Raw genomic sequence first — 24,033 nt, 5'->3', positions numbered from 1 at the left:
ACAGTTGCCAGTCAACCTGCAAACTTGCATGCCTTTGGAATGTGAGAGTAAACAATGCAGTTGCAGGGGAAATATACAATCTCCATGGAGACGACAGTGGAGGACAGGATTAAACCTGGATCGCTAGAGCTCCGTGGAAGAGCTCTCCCAGTTATACCATTGTGGCACATAATATAACGATATTCCAATAATACTAATTATCTCATAATCTAACATACTGATTCACTACCAATAAGCAAAGTAACAAAAATGAGGGAGGAATGCGCATTAATAACTGACCAGTGGCCAGCAGCAGATGGTTTCTACCTCAGGGTTTTAAAATAAGTAGTCATAACTAGTTAGTCATTCCTAAATTCTCATAGTTTGCAAACTGTACCTTTGGATTTGAAAATCTGTAAATGTCACAGCTATTTAAGAATCGCAAGGTGAAGACAAGGAAATTGTAGCTATTTGCCTCACATTTATTGTTGGGATTGTCTCCTAACGTTGTTCATATGGACTTCAAAAGATATATGTAAAATTCTTCGTAGAGAGTCTCTCAACTAAAGTGAAAACACATGGAACTGAAGTTGAATTATTCACTGGGTTGGTAAATTAGCTGAGTGGCAGGTAAAAAGAGTGTGAATAACAGATAGAGATTCAGGAAGTGTATAATATATCTGTGTTAATGATTCAACGAGTCACTATGTTTACAATTTGATATAACATAATTAAAACGTCATATAGCTGAGCCTGGTGGCATTGTAAATATTAATATATTAAATGAATAAGCAAAATTGTAGTGCATGGATCTCCATCTGGACAAACAAGAGCCCTTGAAATTTTATAAATGGTGAAAAGAATAAAACAATGTAAAACAAGATTAGGTCATTAAAATATGATCTAATTACTAAATATGATGCCAAATTAAACTAAACTCCTCTGCCTACATGTGACCCTTATCCCTCCATTCTTTGCATATCCAAGTACCTATCTAAAAGCTTCTTAAATGCCACTATCATATCTGCCTTAAAACATGCCTCACACATCTCCTTTAAATTTTGCCCCTCTCCTAGTACCAAGAGTTCCCAATCCTTAAGAAAACTGAGAAGTAAATTGTTAAATTATCCAGTGTAAATCATGATTGGTGGAATATGTGGGTGAGTGAGTATAATAGAATGAGAGGCTAAATCTACAAATTATAGCTTGGCTTTTGATAAGTAAAACTGTCAAACATTCTATGCAAAGGGTGACAGAAATGAACTCAATTCCATAATTGGCTGTTGTTAATTATAAATCTGGGACTAGTAAGCTTTTGTTAAACAGAAATGTTAATGATATGGTTAAAAAGCAAACACATGGAATTAAATGGCAGAACAGCCTTGAATTGGTTGAATATATATGATGTGTTTATTGGAGAGCAAAGTTTTAATTTAAATTGGAGCAAAGCAAAACTTAAAATGAACATAAATAGCAGCCAAGAAAAAGCATATTGGTGTAACCTCACAAAACATAGGTAGAAAAATGTATTATTTGAATATTAGCTTTGTTGAATCTGAATAACTTATCACTATGAACAGTAACAACTTGTTTTGTCGTGTATAGGTGGGCTTGGAGAGTCTGCAGTCACGGGTATTGTAGTCGGCTCACTGTTGGGATGTTCACTGCTGCTCGCATTTTACTTGTTCAGGTAGGAATGATCATTTGGGGATTAAACCTGGCGAGGAAAATAAAATAAATCATTTAATTTCTTTAACAGAATATCTGCATGGACGTATTCAATATATCAACAGCATGGGCATTGTAAGAAGCAAGCCTTTATATCACACAATGAAAAAAAAATGTTGGTAAACAAAAATGCATCTTGGCATTTTGCCAGACGTCTGTGAAGTCTGCGTATACAGGGTTCTCTACTTGTAGGACATTCTCAGAGCTCAAGGGGCTCTATATAGACCACTAATTTGATTCAAATGAATGAATGAAATGGCTCTAAAATACTGAGGTCCTCCCTGACACCAATGACCTCAAACAGTTGGCCTGCCAGGCTCTGCTGAGGTAAATAATCAGCTACTGACGTAAATGTCATGGCATGTTTTAAGAACTAATTTGAATATCACAATATAAAGTTGTCACATTGGCAACATTGACAGCTTGAAACATACTGATTTCCCTCAAGTTTGTTTTCTTGGTAACAAATTATTCCTAACTTTTATTTTAAAGTTTTAATAGCTGAAAGAATATTTCAGCAGAATCCTTTTTGTGACCTTCCAAAGGATCTGCTCGGCGCTTGGGTTCAGCTTTATAATTTCATTTCCCCTTTGGATTCCACACTCCAGTGTTAATGGCGGAAGGTAAACTGTACTGGAATGCAGCAAGACTGACAAAGGTCATTATAGCCGGAGGCAGGGTTCTATAATTCAAGGGCAAAGGGCAACACAAGGGCAGCACAAAAGACAAGGATTGCCTGTTCTCATTTATCAGAACTACTTCATAAGCTTTCTATGCCTTTATTCTTCCTTTAATAATGTAGGCGTCATATAATCGCCCATATCCACAAGAAGTAGGGGCCCATGTCTCTAGACTTGATCAGCAAATTAACTACTGTAGGCAGGTGTTACTCCTCATAGCAAGCCTTAATTAAATGCTGTCTCCATATCTATTTGTCTAATCTATTCAGTGGGGGGAGGGTTGGCAATAGCTAACATAATGTACGGGCACAGTTAAAATGCATATCTAAAAGCTTAAGGATTTTCTAGACACTAAGTTATTTTGCTGTTAACAATCTTCCCACAAATCTAAAGAATACAGAAAAGGCAAGGAGGAGGGTATGCAAGGGAAGAGATTCAGTAAATACCATGCATAAATACATCTCAGTAAAGAATTCTCAAATAAACCAGGTTGAATTCATTCATGCACAGGGGCCATGGAAAGGTCATGAAAGCTAGGGAAGTTAGGGAAGAGATGTACTGAAACATATCTTTGTTATGAAAGTAGTTCATGTGAAAGTGGATAAATCCCAGGGGTCTGACAAAGTCACCAAGACTGATCCAGAAAGTGAGATTACATGGGATCCAGGGTGAGCTGATCAATTGGATACTAAATAGTGTTGGAAGGAACTGCAGATGCTAGCTTAAACCGAAAATAGGCCCATAAAGCTGGAGTAACTCAGCAGGTTGGGCAGCATTTCTGGAGAAAAGGAATAGGTGATCTTTCAGATCAGTCTGAAGAAGGGTCTCGACCCGAAATGTCACCTATTTCTTTTCTCCAGAGATGCTGCCGGACCCACTGAGTTCCCCCAACGTTCTGCGTCTATCTTTGGATACTAAATTGGCTTGGTGATTGGAGTCAGAGGGTGGTACTGGAGGGTTACTTTTCACATTGGAAGGTTGTTTGCCGCAGGGGTCAGTGCTGGGTACCCAAATATTAAACATTTGGATGAGGATGTTGGTGGCAAGATTAGTAAGTTTGTGAATTACACAAAAATACAATGTTTAGTGGACGACGAAGATGGTGGTCTCAAGTTACAGCAGGATCTAAAACAACAGAGAAAATGAGCAAAGGAATGGCAGATGAAATTTAATATAGACAGATGTTGTGATGCATTTTGGGAACCAAGGCTAGAACATACGCAATGAATGACAGAGTTCTGCGGAATGCTACAGAACAGAGAGGCACTAGGACGGTGCAGTGGTGTAGTGCAGAGATGTAATGCTGGTCAGGCTGCATTTGGAGCGCTGACCAAATTTGGGCCACATATCTGAGGAAGGATGTGCTGGCTCTGGAGAGCGTCCAGACGAGTTTTACAAGAATGATTCCAGGAATGAGTGGGTTAGCATATGATGAGCGTTTGACAGCACTGGGCCTCTACCCGTTGGAGTTTAGAAGGTTGGGGGGGGGGGGGACACCTCATTAAAACTTACAGAATAATGAAAGGCATAGATAGAGTGGATGTGGAAAGGATGTTTCCACTGGTGGGAGTCTAGGACCAGAGGTCATAGCCTCAGAATTAAAGGGTGCTCTTTTAGATAGGAGGTGAGGAGGAACTTCTTTAGTCAGAGGGTAGTTAATCTAGGGAACTCTTTGGCACAGAGGGCTGTGGAGGCCAAGTACATGGATATTTTAAGGCTGATAGACAAATTAGAACGGGTGTCAAGGGTTATGGGGAGAAGGCAGGAAAATGGGATTAGGAGGAAGAGATCAGCCTTGATTGAATGAGGAGTGGACTCGATGGGCCAAATGGCCTAATTCTACTCCTATAACTTGTGAACTTGTGGTAAAACTGCTGCCTCATGGTGCCAGAGATCCAGGTTCTATCCTGATTCTGGGTGCTGTCTGTGTGGAGTTTGTACGTTCTCCCTGTGATTGCATGGGTTTTCTTTGGGTGTTCCGGGTTCCTCCCATATTTGTGCAGGCTTGTAGGTTAATTGGTCCCGTTCTCTGCCCCTACCTCACTAATCTCTTCAACTCCTCATTGTCCCAAGGAATTGTCCCCTCCGCTTTCAAAACTGCTGCTGTCACACCAATCTTAAAGAAACCTGGTCTTGATCCCTCCTCTCTCATTAACTATCGCCCAATCTCAAACCTCCCCTTTCTTTCAAAAACCCTGGAGCGTATCGTTGCGTCGCAACTTCATTCCCACCTCCTTGCGTATAACCTACTTGAACCCCTCCAACCTGGCTTTCGCCCCCTCCATAGCACAGAAACTGCTCTACTCAAAGTCCTCAACGACCTCTGCTGACACTGGTTCCCTCAACATCCTCATCCTCCTCGACCTGAGCGCAGCCTTCGATACAGTGAACCACAACATCCTGCTCACCAGATTCAAAGACCTCGGCATTGAAGGCTCTGCACTCAGCTGGCTCCGTTCCTACCTTTCCAACAGATCCCACTTCATCTCTCTCCACAACCACACCTCTGCTACAGCCACAGTCACTCAAGGCGTTCCCCAAGGCTCCGTACTCGGCCCCCTCCTCTTCATCATCTACATCCTCCCCCTTGGTCAGATACTCCGCCACTTCAACCTGGACTTCCACTGTTACGCCGATGACACCCAGATCTACCTCGGCACCAAATCCCCCCACAACCCCCCCCCTCTCCCATATCAACTCCTGTTTGTCAGCTATAAAAACCTGGATGCAACATAACTTCCTCAAACTCAACAGCGATAAGACAGAATTCCTCCTCATAGGCTCCAAAGCCACACTCAACAAAATCAATAACCCCACTCTCACCATCGACGGCACCACTGTCTCCAATTCTCCCAAGGCCCGCAACCTTGGCGTGATCTTTGATTCCACCCTCTTCCTTGAGCCTCACATCCGCCATGTCATTAAAACCTCCTTCTTTCATCTCCGCAACATCGCCAAACTCAGACCCTCTCTCACACCTCCCGCTGCTGAAAGACTCATCCATGCCTTCATCTCCTCCCGACTGGACTATTGCAACTCACTTCTCCTTGGCATCAGCTCCACCTACATCAACCGACTCCAACTGGTCCAGAACGCAGCCGCCCGACTCATCACCCACACCAAATCCTGGCATCACATCACTCCAGTCCTCAAACAACTTCACTGGCTTCCCATCTCCCACCGGATCACCTACAAAATCCTGATCCTCACCTACAAAGCCTTCCACCATCTGGCCCCCCCATATCTCACTGACCTCCTCTCCCCCTACCAACCCTCACGGTCCCTCAGATCCACATCAGCCGGTCTCCTCTCCATCCACAAGTCCAACCTCCGCAGTTTTGGGGACAGAGCCTTCTCCAGGGCAGCTCCTAGGCTCTGGAACTCCCTCCCCCAACTGATCCGCAATTCCGTGTCCCTCACCATCTTCCAGTCCCGCCTCAAGACCCATCTCTTCACGTCTGCCTATCCTTAGCCCCACGTACCCCCCCCCTTTTCATCTGTGCATTAATTGCCTCATATTGTGTTTTGAATTGTATTCTGTCTTTACTTTGTGTACTAGTCATGTCTCTACTATTTATTTCATTCCCCTTACATGTTTTTCCTCTACCTGCTAAATTTTTGTAAGGTGTCCTTGAGACTCTTGAAAGGCGCCCATAAATAAAATGTATTATTATTATTATTATTATTAATTGGCTCTGTAAAATGTCCGTAGTGTGTAGGATGCAAAAGTGGGATAAAATAGAATAGTATATGGGTGATTGATAGTCAGAGTGGGCCCGGAAGACCAAAGGGCTGTTTCCACGTTGTATCTCTTGGATCATCCTTTTCCTGATGTACATATGTTGGTGAAACTACACCTGGAATATTGTATGCAGCTCCGATCACTATACAACAGGAAGATATGATTAAGCCAGAGAGGGTGTGGAAAAGATTCACAAAAATATTGCAAGGACGAGAGGACTTGAGTTATAACAAGGGGTCACAGTGTAAGGATAAGGGGGAAATCTTTTAGGACTGAGATGAGAAAAACATTTTTTACACAGAGAGTGATGAATCTCTGGAATTCTCTGCCACAGAAGGTAGTTGAGGCCAGTTCATTGGCTATATTTAAGAGGGAGTTAGATGTGGCCCTTGTAGCTAAAGGGATCAGGGGGTATGGAGAGAAGGCAGGTACAGGATATTGAGTTGGATGATCAGCTATGATCATATTGAATGTGGCTCAAAGGGCCGAATGGCCTACTCCTGCACCTATTTTCTATGTTTCTATGTTTCAATAAGGAGAGTCTGGTTAGGCTGGGGCTATTTCCTTTGGAGTGAAGAAGACTGAGGGATGGCCTTATACTGATTTATAAAATTATGGGGCAAAGATAAGGTAAATGGTAAGGAAGTCTAAAACTGGAGGCATGGGTTGAAGTGAGAGGGAAAGTAATTAAAGGCGACCCGATGGACAAGTCTTTCAGGCAGAGAGGGTGGTGAGTAAGTGGAGTGTGTTGTCAGAAGAAGTGCAAGGGATTGATAAAATTACAACAGTTCAAAGACATTTGGTCAGGTTTATGGATGGAAAAGGTGTTAAGGGTTATGATCCCAATGCAGACAAATATGATAAATGCAAGAAGCCACTTTGATTAGTATGGAGAATTTGGGCTAAAGGATGTGATTTCTTGCTGTAAAACTCTGTGACTGTAAGTATGACACCATGGTCCAAGACAAGATCATCTCTACTCTCTGTGACTATCACATGAGGGTACATAGAATGGACACTGTACAATTTGATGGCTACATTAATGTTGAAAGCATCTGCTTTGTTTTCCAGTTGTGCTTTAAAGTCAGGGATTGACAGTGTACTAATTTTTGCCAGTTACAGGTGGGAGGCTGTTTTGAGCTCTGAGTGTGCAGCCAGAAATGTATTTCTCAGACGTACCAATTCCTTTATTCATAGAGGAAGGCTCATTTAGATTTTTCAAATAATTTAAAGGAAATGGATGGTTAAAAGGAGCTCATTGAAAACAAAGCTTTGGGTGAATGAAACCATTGAAGTGCATGAGAGGTGGAAGGAACTGCAACATTTTAACATGTTTCTGACAGGCTGGATGGGCTGCATTGGTTAGTTTTGGTTCCATACTCTGCAGCTACATTATAGAATGTTGTTGCCATTCTAAATTATAGAATGTTGATGGGCCAAAGGTCATTTAGCCCATCATAACCATAATTGATTTTTGGTAGATCCATTGAATTATCCCTTGGATGTCAGTTCTCCATAGCCCTGTAATTGTTTTCCCACTAAGCCCGTTCCCACCAGTTGTTGACGATTATTTACAAAAGGGCCTGGGGCTCATGGGGCATGATTAACTTAAAAACAGAAATACGGGACGAAGTGAACATGGAGAGGATGTATCCACTAATGGGAGAGTCCAAGACCAGAGGCCATAGCCTCAGAATGAAAGGACGTATCATTAGAAAGGAGATGAGGAGGAATTTCTTTAGTCAGAGGGTGATGAACCTGTAGAATTCATTGCCACAGATGTCGATGGAGGCCAAGTCATTGGGTATTTTTAAGACGGAGATTCACAGATTCTTGATTAGTAAGGGTGTTAGGGGTTATGGGGAGAAGGCAGGTGAATGGAGTTGAGAGGGAAAGGGATCTGTCGTGATTGAATGGCAGAGTCGACTTGATGGGCCGAATGGCCTAATTCCGCTCCTGTAACTTTAGAGAGATAGAGACGGTGATGCAAAGAAGTAACGATGATAAAGGAAACAGGTCATTGTTTGTTGTTTGTTGGGTGAGAACATGTACAGACGATGAGACTCAACACGACGACTTAGAAACTGGTATGGCATGGGTGGGGGAGGGATGGAGGGACAGGGAATGCAGGGGTTCCTTTGTGTCTATCTCTACTGCTGTGCTACTGTGCTGCCCTGATACTGATTATGAATGATTAACAGTAATATCTCGCTTTCTATAAAACATAGCACAGGAGCAGACCCTTCAGCAATGTCTGTGTCGAGCATGATGCCAAGACTAATGGGCCTGACCCACTTAGGCGACTTTTTGGGCGACTGCAGGAGACTATGCATTTGCCACATGGTCGCCATATGTTCGCGGGTGGTTGCCGGGGAGCCACCTTCATGGTCGTGAGGAGTTCCTGCATTGTGGGAACTAGTTGCAGCCTCATTATGGTCGCTGTGAATTTTTCAACATGTTGAAATATTAGCGGCGACTAGAATGAAGCCACCATGGAGAGTAGCGAGAATTCTCGAGCCGTAGGTGGGTTGCCAGGAGGTCCTAGTGGGTTGCCAGGAGGTCCTAGTGGGTTGCCAGGAGGTCGAAGATTCTCGGAGGTTCTCGTAGGTTGTAGCCAGTGCTGACCGGTGAATTTCATTGGCTCATTGGAAAAAAGAGATAAGCAGTAGTTTTCAGATCCAAGGATAACCGAATGTTAATGTCCGCCGAGGTTCACAGTCGTGTATCTCTGGCTTCATAAAAGTTGTCCACTCCTTCTCCCACCTTCTCCCCCTCCACCCCCTCTCCCCCCCCCTCTTTTAAAGGACTTGCTGTACACTGTGTTTTAGCCATCTTTTTACAGCGCCAACCTTCCTGTTCACCGCGGTATGTATCTCTTTAACCTTGCCTTTGCACCGTGTGAATTTTTTAGACAGCGCTCCCCCCGCTTGCCCTGTCCCCCGCCTGCATAACGGGCTGGTGAAGGAAGAACGGGCTGGTGAAGGAAGCAATGTGTTTGTGTGTGTGTTCCACTCTGACAATCGCCGTTCCAGTTGCCGGTTTTTCATGCGATTGCCGGCAACTTGACTGCCACCGGCAGTCCGCTGAAAAATCGCCTAAGTGGGATAGGCCATAATCCTTACCTGCCTACACATAATCGATACCGTCTATTCCCTGCACATCCACGTGCCTATTCAAAAGTCTCTTAAATGCTTCTATCATATCTACCGTCACCACCACCCCAGATGTGTATTCCAGGCATTTACCATCATCTGCGTAAACAAAATTGCCTCACATATCTTCTTTCAATTTTGCTCCTCCCACCTTAAAGATACTCCCTCTAGTATTTGATATTTTCATCCTGGGAAATAAACTATCTGATCTATGCCTCTCATAATTTTATATAGTTCTATCAGGTCTCCTCGCAAACACAATATAAAGTCTGTCCACTTTCTCCCTGCAGCTAATACTCCCACTCCAGACATCATTCTAGTAAACCAGCTCTGCACCTTTTCTAAAGTCTCCACATTCTGTAATGGGGCGGCCAGAACTGCATGCAATATTACAACTGCACCCTAACCAAAGTCCTATAAAGCTGCAGCATGACTTCCTGACTGTTATACTCAGTGCCTGGAGGAAAGCATATCATATGCCTTCTTTACCATTCTATCTTCTTGTGTTACCATTTCCAAGGAGTTGTACCTGAATCTTGGGCACCTCAAGATCCTTCTGCACATCAATGGTGTTAAAGATCATGCCATTAATTGTACATTTTCACCTTACATTCGACCTCCAAAAGTGTAACACCTCACACTTGCTTGTACATGACTACTAGATATCATATTACTATCACACTAGTACATGAGTTTTAATTCAGTTAATATAGTGGTCTGTTTTGTCTTGTCATAGGATGCAGAATCAAAAGATAGAGTTATGGCAGGGAGGATAATATGAAATTATTATTCGAGACTTATTCTATTCAGTTCTGCAAAAATATAAGTACATTCCAAAAAAAGTCTGTTAGGAATAATATACAGAGTACATCTTTGTGAAAGCAGTTAAAAATGTTGCTATAACATAATGGCTAGATAATTTTTTTCTTGTGGAAAAAGGAGAACATTCTTCTTATTTTCATTAATCTATATTTGAAATGCCAATAATTACTTTATTACATCAAAACATTTCATTATTGAGCACCAAGTAGTTCTGCAACCATACGTGTGTGACAGGCAACCTTGTCCATACCATAATGGAAAGAACTGGGCAACATATTTTAATATATCTGAAGAAGGGTTCCGACCCAAAATGTCATCTATCCCTGTCATCCAGAGATGCTGCCTGACCCGAAGAGTTACTCCAGCACTTTGTGGTCTATGCAAGATTCCAGCATCTGCAGTTCCTTGTGTCTCGATATTTTAATATGCGTTGGTGGCAAGTTCATGGTGAAAAATTACCCTGTTTATGTTAAAAATGCAACAAAAAAAAAAGAAACCACACAATTTGAAACATCTCTATAAATTAGGCATGTCCTGTAGCAATCTTTGCTGATTTTGGAAGTGTTCTAATGAAGGAACCAAGCACATCGGAAGCAACCTCTGTCAAATATTTGTCCAGGAATGTGCACTGAAGCCATTTCAAATTCAGATTGATCTGAAAAGATGCCAACATGGATCTGTTTAGAATTATCCCAATTTGTCCAGTTTGGACTTCTTACAATTTTAGACACAGTTCACTGTCTGGTTTAGCTAAATGCAGCTTCAGATTTTTATTGCACAGATGTTAAACTCAAATAATCTGAAGCTGGCTCCAGAATGATGATCAAAATCTAAAGTCAGAATTGAACTCAGGAAGGCTTCAGTAGCTTTAAAATCAGGACTCTATCAAGTCAAGAGTGTTTAATTGTTGTGTGTACTGAAATGGAACAATGACATTCTTACTTGCATTAGCACAACAGATTTGTTAACACAGTTCTCAATAGATGACAAAATAAACATACAAAAAAATAAGTCAAAGTTCCCAGTGCAATCGAGACAGTTTGAAATTTTGGTGGAGTTCGTAGTCTGATGGTTGTTGGGAAGAAGCTGTTCCTGAAAGTGTACGTCCCAGTTTTCAGAGTCCTATACTTTCTTCCTGATGTCAGGAATGATATGAGAGCGTGGTGAGGGTGGTGTGGGTCGTTGATGCTGGTTGCCTTTTCAGTAGTATAGAGGTTAGTATCCGTGATAGATCGGGCAGTGTTCACCTCCTTTTGTAATCCTTCATTCCTGGGTGTATGAGTTTCCGTACCAGGCCATGATGCAACCACTCAATATGCTCTTTACCATACAGCTATAGTTCAGTGTTCTTTAACATACCAAATCTCCTCAAACGTCTAAGGAAGTAGAGGCGATAATGGGCCTTTTTGCATAATTACATCAATATCCTGGGTCCAGGATAAATCTTCAGATATATGCATGCCCAGGAACTTTATGAAGACAAGTTTGTGGATCCTCAGCCTTCCCCTTCTGAAGTCAACAATCAGCTCCTTGGCTTTACCGACACCGAGAGCAAAATTGTTATTCTGGCACCATTTGGTAGATCCTTCAGTCATTGAAGAAATCATTCTCTCCCCATTACACATTAATGATTCCATTCTCTGAAATCGTGGCACTTCCGTGATCTAACTACCACTCTCTCTTAATCTCACCATTTCAGGTCAGGAGCTGCCACGTTAGTTGTTTTCTTTTACTTTGTAGCCATGATTTTGCAATTGTTAGCCCTTGCTAAGCTTCTTTAAAGTTGCTTTTTAAAGTCTACCAGGAATGCAAAGTGACTTCAGCTATATGAACACCATTTTCTAAGCATCACATGAATAACTCTTCAATGTATCGCAGCCATAAGGAAGTTCCCTCTCTTACTGCCCAGCTGCTGTGCTTTATACTGGTTAAGAAAAACTATTCAGATAGATATCATTAAGGTTTCATTCTGCAGTGATACTGGACTCGCCACATTTAGGCCATTGACCAAATCAAGAGCAGTAGCTGGGCTAAAAGGTTTATACTCTGATAACTGGTGACATTAGTTTGCAGCTCATGTATAAGTGCACAACATTCATATAATGCTGATAAATAATGTGTGATTGATGCTGTGCTATGTTATGCAAGAGTTTGGAGGTTGTAAATTATGGGTCATGATAACTGTTCACAATCCATATTCACTTGGATGAAGGGATCAATTTTGCTGAAGATACACCTGTCACCTTAAACCTCTAGCCTCAAGTTTTAGACTCCTCTATCCTGCAAAAAAAGACTGACTTTCTACCCCTACAGACTCCTGATAATTTCATAAACGCCTGTAAAGTCACTCACCCACCCTCAGCCTCATATGTTCATGTGAGAATAAACCCAGCCCATCCAATATCTCCGTATTGCCACAGCCCTCCATTCTGGGTAGCATCCTAGCAACTCAATGTCCCAACTTTTAGACTAATGCTTCGAATGGTGCCAAATGTCTTCTTCACTAGTGGCCATTTTCAGGGAACTATGAACTTCAATCTGAAATCTTAACTAGGTGTCAGCACCTGGTTGCTACTTTTTCTAATGGAAGGAAGCCTCGCCTCCTAGTGACAACCCCTTCTCCTGTCTCCAGCATTGCCCCTCCTCTTGGACCCCCCACCATGCTTGCCTTCTACTCTCTCTGGATCCTTTCGTAAAATAATAGTCTGCAAAAGAATCCCAAACAGAAACATTCTCTCCAGAGATTCTGCCTGATCCGTTGAGTAACTCCAGCATTTTCTGTCCTATATTTTATATGTTGCTAGGTGTACTTCCAGTACAGGATGTGACCACGAAGTGCACAGTTTAAATCTGTAATAAGCGGAAAATTATGATCATTTTTTTAAATGATTAAAAAAAGGTTAATTGTTTCATCAGTGCTGTAAGTGAAAGCTGAAAGAAAAAAGCTAGCTCAGTACTCCTGCAGTGATCTATGTTTCTATGTTTCTATGATCTTGTATCATCAATCTGAGATCCTTGTTAAAATGCAAAATGTGAAATGAACCTCTTCAAGTCAAAAGGTACACAAAAATGCTGGAGAAACTCAGCGGGTGCAGCAGCATCTATGGAGCGAAGGAAATAGGCGACGTTTCGGGCCGAAACGTCGCCTATTTCCTTCGCTCCATAGATGCTGCTGCACCCGCTGAGTTTCTCCAGCATTTTTGTGTACCTTCGATCTTCCAGCATCTGCAGTTCCTTCTTGAACTCTTCAAGTCAAGTTTGTTTGTCACATACACAAAGTATGCACAAAGTAAACTTGTGCACAAAGTAAACTTTGTAACATTGGTAACCTGTCTTTGCAGGAAGAAATACAGGATAACTGTTGAGAGACGAGCCCCAGTGCACGAAGCTGACAATGGTAAGCACCACCACTTGCAAGAAGACTCTGTCCGATCCAATCTGTCAACAGCTTAAACAGTAGATCCGAATCTTCCTTTATAAACTGTCAATTGTTGGGGAAAGTTTTGAATGGTGTCACCGCAAACAAAGAAAAGCTGATATGAAATTAATTATTTGAAGCGTAGGGTATTAATTTGTCTTAGTTTGTTTTGCTTTTGAAAACTCAGGAAAAATTCACTATTATATTGCACCACGCCACTGGAGGCTCCATCTCTGTGAAGCTTATAAAATGTGATTTAGCCTGTTTCATTAAGGGCAGCAGTGACTCACACTGGCAACTGCAGAGAACTTTCAAAAGAAGATATTTTATAGATGGTCATGTGTTCCAATATAGATTTCATGGGAGCTGTCCCATTTGCCAGAAAAGGGAAATATTTGAAAACTAGAGTTGGTGGTTAATGTTTGAAGTATGGTATTATATATTACTAGTACATACCAACAGTTGTAAATTGTAAAAAAAGTCAAGAGTCAAAGATTGTTTATTTGTCATACGCACCAGATACCAACCTGAGCAATGAAATTCTTATTGGAGCTTAATAGGAACATTTAGACGCAACGACGATAATAAATATACAATAAATTATCGGTTATTCTAAATAAATTAGACCATGATAGTGTAAAAGCCAAAGTATATAGAGCAACCATGGTAACACAAAATCCATAGTGGTTCGGTGCTGAGGTAGGATTGGGGTTAGCATTGTGCAGGATGGTTCAAGATGGTTAGGAAGCAGCTGTTCTTGAACCTGGTGCTAATGATTCTTTGGCTGGTGTACCTACTTCTCAATGGGAGCAGTGAGAAGAGAGCATGGCCATGAGCATGGGTCTTTGATGTTACTAAATGCCTTTTTGAGAAATGCTTCCTGTGGATACCTTTTATGGTGGTGAGGACAGTACATGTGATGGACCTGGCATTATCCACCACTTTTTGCATTTGAATTTCTGAACTAGGCCATGATGCACTAGCCCGAATGCTCTCCGCTGTACACTTGTAGATGCGTGATAGAGTATTTGGCAACATGCCGAATCTCCTCAAACCTATGAGGAAGTAGATGCACTAATGAGTTTCTTTGTGATTGTATCAATGTGCTGGGTCCAGGACATATAATTTGTGATGCTTGCGCCCAGGAATTTGAATTTGCGGACTCTCACCCCGGCCGCCCTGTCATTTTTTTCTTCCTGAAGTCAACAATCAGCTCCTTGGTCTTGCTATCGGTGAGGGCAAGATTGTTGTTCTGTCATCACTCAACCAAATTATCAATTTCCCTTAATTATCAATTATCAATTTCTCCAGTTTGTGCTTTTAGTCAAGGAGGAGGTGGTATTTGCCAATCCATACTGATTGAAGTTGATGATAAATGCGCAAAGCAAGGAGCAGAGACCCAGTTCCCTGAGTTTGACAATGTTTGGAAGAGATGATGATGTTTTCTGTGGTATATTCAGTGCTATTATTATGCAAAAATTACTCTTATTAATGCTACTATGTGAATGCTTGTTGCACTTAAATCAAATTTCTAACTCAGCAATTCTGAAGGGTTTATTGATCTGTTTATTTTAATTGGATGCATGGTTTTATTGAAAAAGTGAAAGGAGAATTTGATATAAACATTAAAATGTATCCAATATTGTGAAATAAATTTCTGCCCTCTGGCAGCATAAACATGTGTGCGTATCCATTTCACATGCAAAACATTGTAATTAGAGTTTGCAATTATTGCTTGCAACAGAGATTGCCAACTGGACGTGTGCTGTAACATTTTTTGTCCAACATGCTTGTCAAATCTTCATCAATAGAAAAATGATGATTGATTTTAATCACCCGAGCTCTTCTGCATTATTAATCTAGCAAACTTACTGTGTTTAATACTTATAAAATGGCAACCAGATCATTTTTCTTGCACACTAATTGTTGAATTTATTTACCAAGGATTATAAACACTTCAGCTTTGCAAACAGTGGTGAAGTTTTAGGATTCAGTTATAGTTTTCATCCTGAACTACATGGACTGTAAAATGAATATTGACCTGTTTTGACAGTAACAATTATGTACCTATAAAACATCTGGGAATATTGTTTTAAAGGAGTGGAGTGCAAATAAGTATATTTATTCTAGAATAAAATTGTTAACAAATTATCAGTATTTTAAACAATATGCCAAATAATATCATGTATATATTAAATAAAATTAATACATGTGTGCAGTTGAACATTTCAGACCTGTATAGAAAGGTTCTTGAAAATAATATTATGGTATTATACGTTGATTATTTAGATGCTACTATTTGTATTTTAGTGGGCACCAAAGAGCTTAAATCATATAAGAATGATCCCAGTTGAGCTTGTGTTGTGGAGAGCAGGGAAATTGATTGCACATGAGATAAATTTATAGATGTTCTTAGCACAGGAAAAAATATTGAATATATTAAGTTAATTGTGCCTTCTAATCTCTTCATTAGATCATAATTGCAGTAGTAAAATTGGTGATTGTGTGCCATACAGTACATAAACATCTCCTGCCCCAGCAAATATCATTTATTTAGTGAAGGACTTGGTCAATTGCTTTTTTTTGGCAATTTTCTACAAACAAATGATAACATAATTGCCACAGGAATACTCTGTACAAGTGTAAAAACTGTACATCCTATGCCAGTGTTTTACCAAATGTCTGATGGACTATGTAATGTGGTTTATGCCATCAGATTATGGCTTGGAGTTTATTGCATAACTTCCAACCCAACTGCAAAAGAATCAAAACTGGCTTTTAAAAGTGGAAGCTCGTTATCAAAAAGAAACATTCAGATGTCCTCTTACTATTACAAATGAGTGGTATTGAAATTGAATTGCGAATTTGGGGTATGAACTTTTACATTAGATTTTCGTCAAACAAGATCATTGTTTTGAAATGAAAAAAAAAAGTTTATATAATAAAATTAAGATTTTTTTTTGCTTTTATATTTCTGTCACTTCTGGCAAGTACCACTAGGGACAATGTTAGCATGATGCTATGAATGGTCAATTATGCTACTGCTGCCAATGTTCAGACTATGAGCTGCTGTTTTAATATGTAATTAAAAATGTAAAGAATGTGTGCTTTAAGGTTGAGTGATTTGAGAATACTGGGGATAAAAACTGAGATTTGATGAATATGATTTTGTGACTGCAAATAAAAGGTGCCACACAGTATAAAAGTAAAATACCGGCATAAATTAGAAATATCTGCATATAATGTGATATTTATTTAATGGTTGTGTAGAATTAATATTCATAACTGTAGATAGAGTTTTTAAAGTACATTTTATTCAAGATGAGTTGGTCAGTTTTATATTATCTATACACTGCATTGTTGCAATTTTTGTGTCTATGAAGATGTGTAAATGTCCTTGTCATTGTAAACTGCTTTATTTTCTGTAAACTGGTATGTCATGTCCTTCATAGAATAGTAAATCAAGGCAGATATTGGCAATAAAATAATGAACAATAAAATCTTTTGCTCCTTTTTCTGTGTAATTCTACAAAGAACCTGATGCACACACTAAATGTTTGCAAAATATTTAGCATGGTACGGCTGCAACTATGTCTAGATAAACTCTTTAACCAGACGATCAATGCATGTGATCAAGTGAAATTTAAACCACGAAGCATGTTTATCAGGTTTGATGGTGCACTCAGGGATAACTCTACGTACATAATTTTTAACTGCATGAACAAGAATGCTATTTTATATTTACGTAAAACATGTTCATGTAACCGCAATTAACCAATATTGTCATTTGTTTAACCACTTTTCTGCTGATCCTCCATGAAGAATTCACTTTTTGAACTGTAATAACTTGTCACTTGTAGGAAGGGAGTTAACACATGCTTCCCATTTTATCCCTTAGGTCCCCACTGCTGCCACCCACTGCTATGCTTCTTCCTTCAGCTGAGAGCACGGGATGATCTGGGTCACAATCTACTCCATTGTCACCATTAATGCCACACTATAAATGGTCAACAGGAGGTGCACGCCTGCAGGACAGGACTGGTCCTGCCAGTTCCTCCTCGAGCAGAGATGGAATGTACTATTGCTTCCAGGCCTTGGCCTACTCAAACGCCCACTGATGTATAACTTTCATTGTTTTATTTTCATGTAGAATGTGAATATTTTTTTAGAAGAGAAGTTTAAATTCTCCCCTGCATCAACATATTTGCTGCAGCTTCCTACATTACAGAACATCTTACCTTCAATGTAAAAGGTGGCCTCCATTAGTGGCAACATAAATATTACACACAATATCAGAATGAACAAAGCATACGAACAACGTCAGAAGCTTTAATGAACATGTATCTTTGGTTCATTTTCTTTCCAAAAAAATATTTTATTAATGACCTAGCTCTAGTCTTCCAGCAGGAATGGGTGTCCGCTAATTGTAGACAGGAATTTTGGTAAAAGTTAAAGTACTGATATTTCTACAACTTAATTCCCATTTCTTCAATAAATTAGTTAACTAAAGACTTATTTGTAAAGCAACCTTTGGTCAGTGGTGCAGAATGCACAATCTATCAATAAACCCAGACTGCTGATACATCACTGACATCGTAATTACATAAATAAATTATTTAAATGAATTAATTAACTTAAATATATGCTGAAGGCTCCACATAAAATTTCTTGAAGCAGTACCAACAACAATAATAATTTTCATTCATTGCACATCATTAATATATCATAACAGAAAGATGTTTACAAATGTGATGGTGAAACAACCATAATGGTTAAGATATGGTTTCTCGGGAGTGCTCAGTAAATGTTTACATTTATATTGGACAGTTGGAGGGAGACCTGAGAGGAAAGCATTTGAAACCAATTTTGAACCATTGAGTCTAGAGACAGCAAATGCTTGACTGAAGGCAACAGCAACAGGTACTCTATCGAAGATAGACACAAAAAGCTGGAGTAACTCAGTGAGTCAGACAGCATCTTTGAAGAAAAATAATAGGCCCTTTTCTCCAGGTGCCACCTGTCCCGCTGAGTTACTCCAGCATTTTGTGTATATCTTCGGTGTAAATCAGAATCTGCAATTCCTTCCTACACAGGTGCTCTTAACGAATAGGATGCAGGTGATCGTGATGATAGTGAGGGCTGGACGTCATAGGTCAGGTGAGCCACAGGCACCGAAATTGAGAACAATTCTGTTAGTTTCAGTTAGTCAGGAGGAAAAAAGGATAAAAATACAGAATGTACTGTAAGGAGAAGGAGTAAGTCATATTCCTGCCTGCTCGATCACTCAACAAAATAGTGATTGACCTGGACCTTGACTTCACTTTCTTGCTTGATACCCATATCCTTGATTTCCCTCCAGTCAAAAATCTTCCATTGGATAGAGTTGGTAGCTCTGTGTCTGGTTTTGTGATGTACACTGAGGACAGGGTCCCCCCCCACCCCACCCCACCCCCCCCCACCCCACCCCCCCCCCCCCCCCCCCCCCCCCCACCCCCACCCCACCCCACCACCCCCCCCTCCTCCAAGTCTTGGAGAACGTTACTGACTGATGAACACTGGATATGTTATGCCACCAGCCTGACGATTTGGAGGCAGATCAAATTTCAAGACAGGTGGTGAAGTAGAACTGGGAATGGTCAGGGTATACATGGAGCTGTTAACGTCATCTCAATGAAATTGCTGGGAGATTGGATGTAATAGTCTTGGGGTAAGTCTTCTGTTCTAACTACTTCCTGTTCCTTTAATGTTTTACATTAATTTTGGCAATCTCCTAAATATGATTGCTTCTCTTTAATTAACTCTGGGGATGGGGTGACTCACTGGCTCCATCTAATTTATCTTTATTCTTTCAAACTGTGTCCTAATAACCATACAGTTTACCAAAAAGAAAGTCCTATATGTGAATGAAGAGCTGCGATTCATATATATTTTGGCCAGAATTATTAAATGCCCTTTCGTTCCCCTTCTCTCCCTCCCTCATGCTTGCTCCAATCTCATTTTGTGAATAAGACCCACCTCCTTCCCCTCAGCACTATTTCCATTAAACTGGTCCTCCCCCAACTTTTCCTTTGAGTTTCAACTAATATTTTTAACACAGTGTGTCAGACCGTATCTCTGGAGAAAGGGAATAGGTGAATTTTTTCGGGTCAAGAAGAAGGGACTCAACCCAAAACGTCACCTATTCCTTTTCTCCAGAGATACCACCTGTCCCGCTGAGTTACTCCAGCATTTTGTGTATATCTTCGGTGTAAATCAGAATCTGCAATTCCTTCCTACACAGGTGCTCTTAACGAATAGGATGCAGGTGATCGTGATGATAGTGAGGGCTGGACGTCATAGGTCAGGTGAGCCACAGGCACCGAAATTGAGAACAATTCTGTTAGTTTCAGTTAGTCAGGAGGAAAAAAGGATAAAAATACAGAATGTACTGTAAGGAGAAGGAGTAAGTCATATTCCTGCCTGCTCGATCACTCAACAAAATAGTGATTGACCTGGACCTTGACTTCACTTTCTTGCTTGATACCCATATCCTTGATTTCCCTCCAGTCAAAAATCTTCCATTGGATAGAGTTGGTAGCTCTGTGTCTGGTTTTGTGATGTACACTGAGGACAGGGTCCCCCCCCACCCCACCCCACCCCCCCCACCCCACCCCACCCCCCCCCCCCCCCCCCCCCCCACCCCCACCCCACCCCACCACCCCCCCCTCCTCCAAGTCTTGGAGAACGTTACTGACTGATGAACACTGGATATGTTATGCCACCAGCCTGACGATTTGGAGGCAGATCAAATTTCAAGACAGGTGGTGAAGTAGAACTGGGAATGGTCAGGGTATACATGGAGCTGTTAACGTCATCTCAATGAAATTGCTGGGAGATTGGATGTAATAGTCTTGGGGTAAGTCTTCTGTTCTAACTACTTCCTGTTCCTTTAATGTTTTACATTAATTTTGGCAATCTCCTAAATATGATTGCTTCTCTTTAATTAACTCTGGGGATGGGGTGACTCACTGGCTCCATCTAATTTATCTTTATTCTTTCAAACTGTGTCCTAATAACCATACAGTTTACCAAAAAGAAAGTCCTATATGTGAATGAAGAGCTGCGATTCATATATATTTTGGCCAGAATTATTAAATGCCCTTTCGTTCCCCTTCTCTCCCTCCCTCATGCTTGCTCCAATCTCATTTTGTGAATAAGACCCACCTCCTTCCCCTCAGCACTATTTCCATTAAACTGGTCCTCCCCCAACTTTTCCTTTGAGTTTCAACTAATATTTTTAACACAGTGTGTCAGACCGTATCTCTGGAGAAAGGGAATAGGTGAATTTTTTCGGGTCAAGAAGAAGGGACTCAACCCAAAACGTCACCTATTCCTTTTCTCCAGAGATACCATCTGACCCGCTGAGTTACTCCAGCATTTTGCGTCTATCTTCAGTTTCAAGCAGAATCTGCAGTTCCTTCCTACTTAATTTTAATAGTTCTTCTCATGTAATGTCCCCATCACCACAAAAAATCTGCCTTCAGTTTTTGACTTTAATTGTCCCAATTTGGCACATGTACCTGTCATCAGTCTTGGTACAAACTCTTGAATTTTGCTCAGTCATTATGCTAGGGATGCTATATAAATGCAAGTTGCTTTTCAAATGATTAGATACTTGAAACTTAGAGTATAACTCAGAGCACCAAACACCAACCTAGTTACAGAGTTTAAAACAAGGATTGAAAAAGCTGATGGCAACTGACTGTACTCATATTGAACTAGCACTCTGATAGTCTATCTAGGGAGATAATGGTTCTAAATTGTTCTGCTGTGAATGCCCCTTATAAAATCTAGCCCATCCAGAAAATATGCATGTTGTGTTTTGGTGCCAGTGAACATGATGGCAGGTAACACATTTGAGGAACTCATTCTTTGGTTTCATCCAGAAGTTTGGCTTCCTCTAATCAAACTCCTCAGGATGTTTATCCTCTTTGACTGAAGTATTTCGATTATGGTCTACTGTTAGATTAGTTGAATGGGACCATGACTAGGATTTGGGATAAGATTTCCAACTGATATTCTAGTTGGTGGAAGTTTGGCACAATTCCACCATCAGAGTGGTACTGTGGAATTTCTTACATAGATATTCATAAATTAAGGATTTTTAGATCAAAGACATGCAGTCCAACAAGCTGATACCTTGGCTCAAAAACATGAATAGCATCAAGACTTGAGTAATTAAAGCTCATAATATTTTTGATTTTTGTCATTTTGCAAATATATTAAGGGAATGTCAATAATTTGAATTTGTCGTGTGTACTGATGAAAGCTTGGATGGATATTTTTTATAAAATCACTTTAGAAAAATCTGCAAATGAAATATCTGAAGATATAAATAGCAATGTGTACCTGTGTGGGTTTGATTTTTGATTTTCAAAAATAAAAGACATCCATGCAATATATTTTTTTCCCGAACATTAGAAATAAATAGGCTTATACTTTGGGGCGATCACATGAATAACAGTTGATTCAATGTGTGATTTGTAACACTTCAAAAATGCGCTTATCATCATGCCAGGATATTAAAGTAGCGTTTGGGAAGTGGTTTAGTAGTACTTTCTCAAGGGCATTTGAGTATTACCAATACATATTGCCATTACGAGCTGTGGTCACATCCCACAAAATAATAAAAAATGACAAATATCAGGAAAACTTTCCTACTTGTGTTATGATCCAGAAGGTCGGCTCTGAAATTATTTGTTGCATTTATATCTTAGACCTTAGTAATCAATATTTTAATGATAGCAGCAACCTAACAGAACAATCTTCTTGGAAATGCTGTAAATGATCAAACTCAAGTTTATTTCAGAAAAATCTTTTTGGACTTCAGAACTGTATTTTCTCATTAATGTATCCATTAAATAATAAAGAATGTCCTTAAACATGTTGCACGCCACTTTAGATTTATTAACTTAACCATATGAGTGCAAGTCTAACAACATTCAAGAAGCTATCCACATTAATATTCTCCACCACTGAGGTACTGTTACTGGATTCTCAACTTTCTGACCTACAGACCACAACTAGTGAGGATAGGAGACAACAACTCCTCCACAATAATTCTCAACACTGCACTCTGCAAGGATGTGTTCTCAGTTCCCTACTATAATCCTGATACGCCCAGGACTGTACAGATTTTGGCTTTCATTCCATCAACAGGTTTGCAGATGACATCACTGTGTGGGCCAGATCATGAACAACAGGAAGGAGATAGAGAACTTAGTAACATGGGATCAGGACAATAACCTCTCTCCATGTCATAAAGATGAAGGAGCTGGTTATCGACTTCAGGAAGAGTGGAAGGGTACATACCCAAAACAGCATCTATAGTGCAGGAGAGGAAATGGTTGAGTGCTTCAAGTTCCTTGGCAGTAATATTACCAACAATCTGTCGTGGGCCAACCACATTGATGCAACAGCCAGGAAGACACACCAACACCGGCACATCCTTTGGAGACTGAAGATATTTGGCATGTCTCCAACGACTTACAAGTCTACAGATGAACCATAGAAATCATACTGTCAGGTTGTATCACAATTTAGTTTGGAAATAGCCCAGTCCATCACACAGACCAGACTTTCCACCATTAACTCTATTTACACTTCAAGATTCCTCGGAAAAGCAGCCAACATAATCAATGACTTGCCCCACCTCGGTCATTCCTTCTCCCCGCTCCTGTCCAGCAGATGTTACAGAAGCTGGAAAGTGCACAACACCAGACTCAGGAAAAACTTCTTCCCCTGCATTATTAAGCTTCTGAACGGCTAGGATATTTCCATAAGCTAGGATGCTGTCTGATTCACTCTACCCTATTGCGGACATTGAATTCCGTCTCTGGAACTGATGCACTACAAGTCTGACAATATATTCTGCACACTGTAACATTCCTTTCACTCTATCTATTGGACTTGAGTTTGACGACTGTATTTATGTATAATATCTGATCTGATTGGATAGCATGCCAAAGTGTTTCAGTGCACGTGACAATAACAAACTTAAATGTAAACCTAAGATCATAGAGTAATAGAAACATAGAACCACACAGCATGGAAACACCCCCTTCGACCCATCATGCCCATGGCCACCAAGATGCCCTGTCTAATCTAACCCCACCTGCCATTTAAACTTTTCCTTTCCATGTCCCTGTTCAAAAGTATTTTAGATGTTGGTACAGTACCCATCTCAACTGCCTCCTCTGGCAGCTCGTTCCATATATTTAACTTCCTCTGTGTGAAATGGTTGCCACTCAAGTTCCTATTAAATCATTCCCCTCTCATCTTAAACCAATGTCCTCTGGTTCTTGATTCCCTTACTCTGGGTAAAAGACTCTGTGTAGTCACCCTATCTATTCTCCTCATGATCATATACACTTATTTAAGATCACCCCTCAGCCTCCTGCTCTCCAAGTAATAATGTCCTAGCCTGCCCAAACAGGCCATTTAAGTCCTGGCAACTGCCTCATAAATCTTCTC

General features: G+C 40.5%; 1 protein-coding gene across 4 annotated transcripts in view; it reads left to right on the top strand.

Annotated features, from left to right (window-relative positions):
• Positions 1-19,709, top strand: part of npr3 (natriuretic peptide receptor 3) — a 93,057-nt gene extending 73,348 nt beyond the window's left edge. For 2 of the 4 annotated variants that reach the window (XM_033031372.1, XM_033031363.1), the window contains exons 7-9: positions 1,585-1,669; positions 13,445-13,500; positions 17,420-19,709. In XM_033031372.1, coding sequence (XP_032887263.1) covers positions 1,585-1,669; positions 13,445-13,500; positions 17,420-17,511 — 233 coding nt within the window. In that variant the 3' untranslated portion in view covers positions 17,512-19,709. Of the gene's footprint in view, positions 1-1,584; positions 1,670-13,444; positions 17,022-17,419 lie in introns of those variants that run through there. The other 2 variants (XM_033031390.1, XM_033031381.1) reach the window with 2 other exon arrangements.
• The last annotated feature ends 4,324 nt before the right edge of the window (positions 19,710-24,033 follow it).

The sequence above is a fragment of the Amblyraja radiata genome, chromosome 1, assembly GCF_010909765.2.
Source record: "Amblyraja radiata isolate CabotCenter1 chromosome 1, sAmbRad1.1.pri, whole genome shotgun sequence".
NCBI classification, from domain to species: Eukaryota; Metazoa; Chordata; class Chondrichthyes; order Rajiformes; family Rajidae; genus Amblyraja; species Amblyraja radiata.
This window is presented reverse-complemented; position numbering and strand designations above follow the sequence as displayed.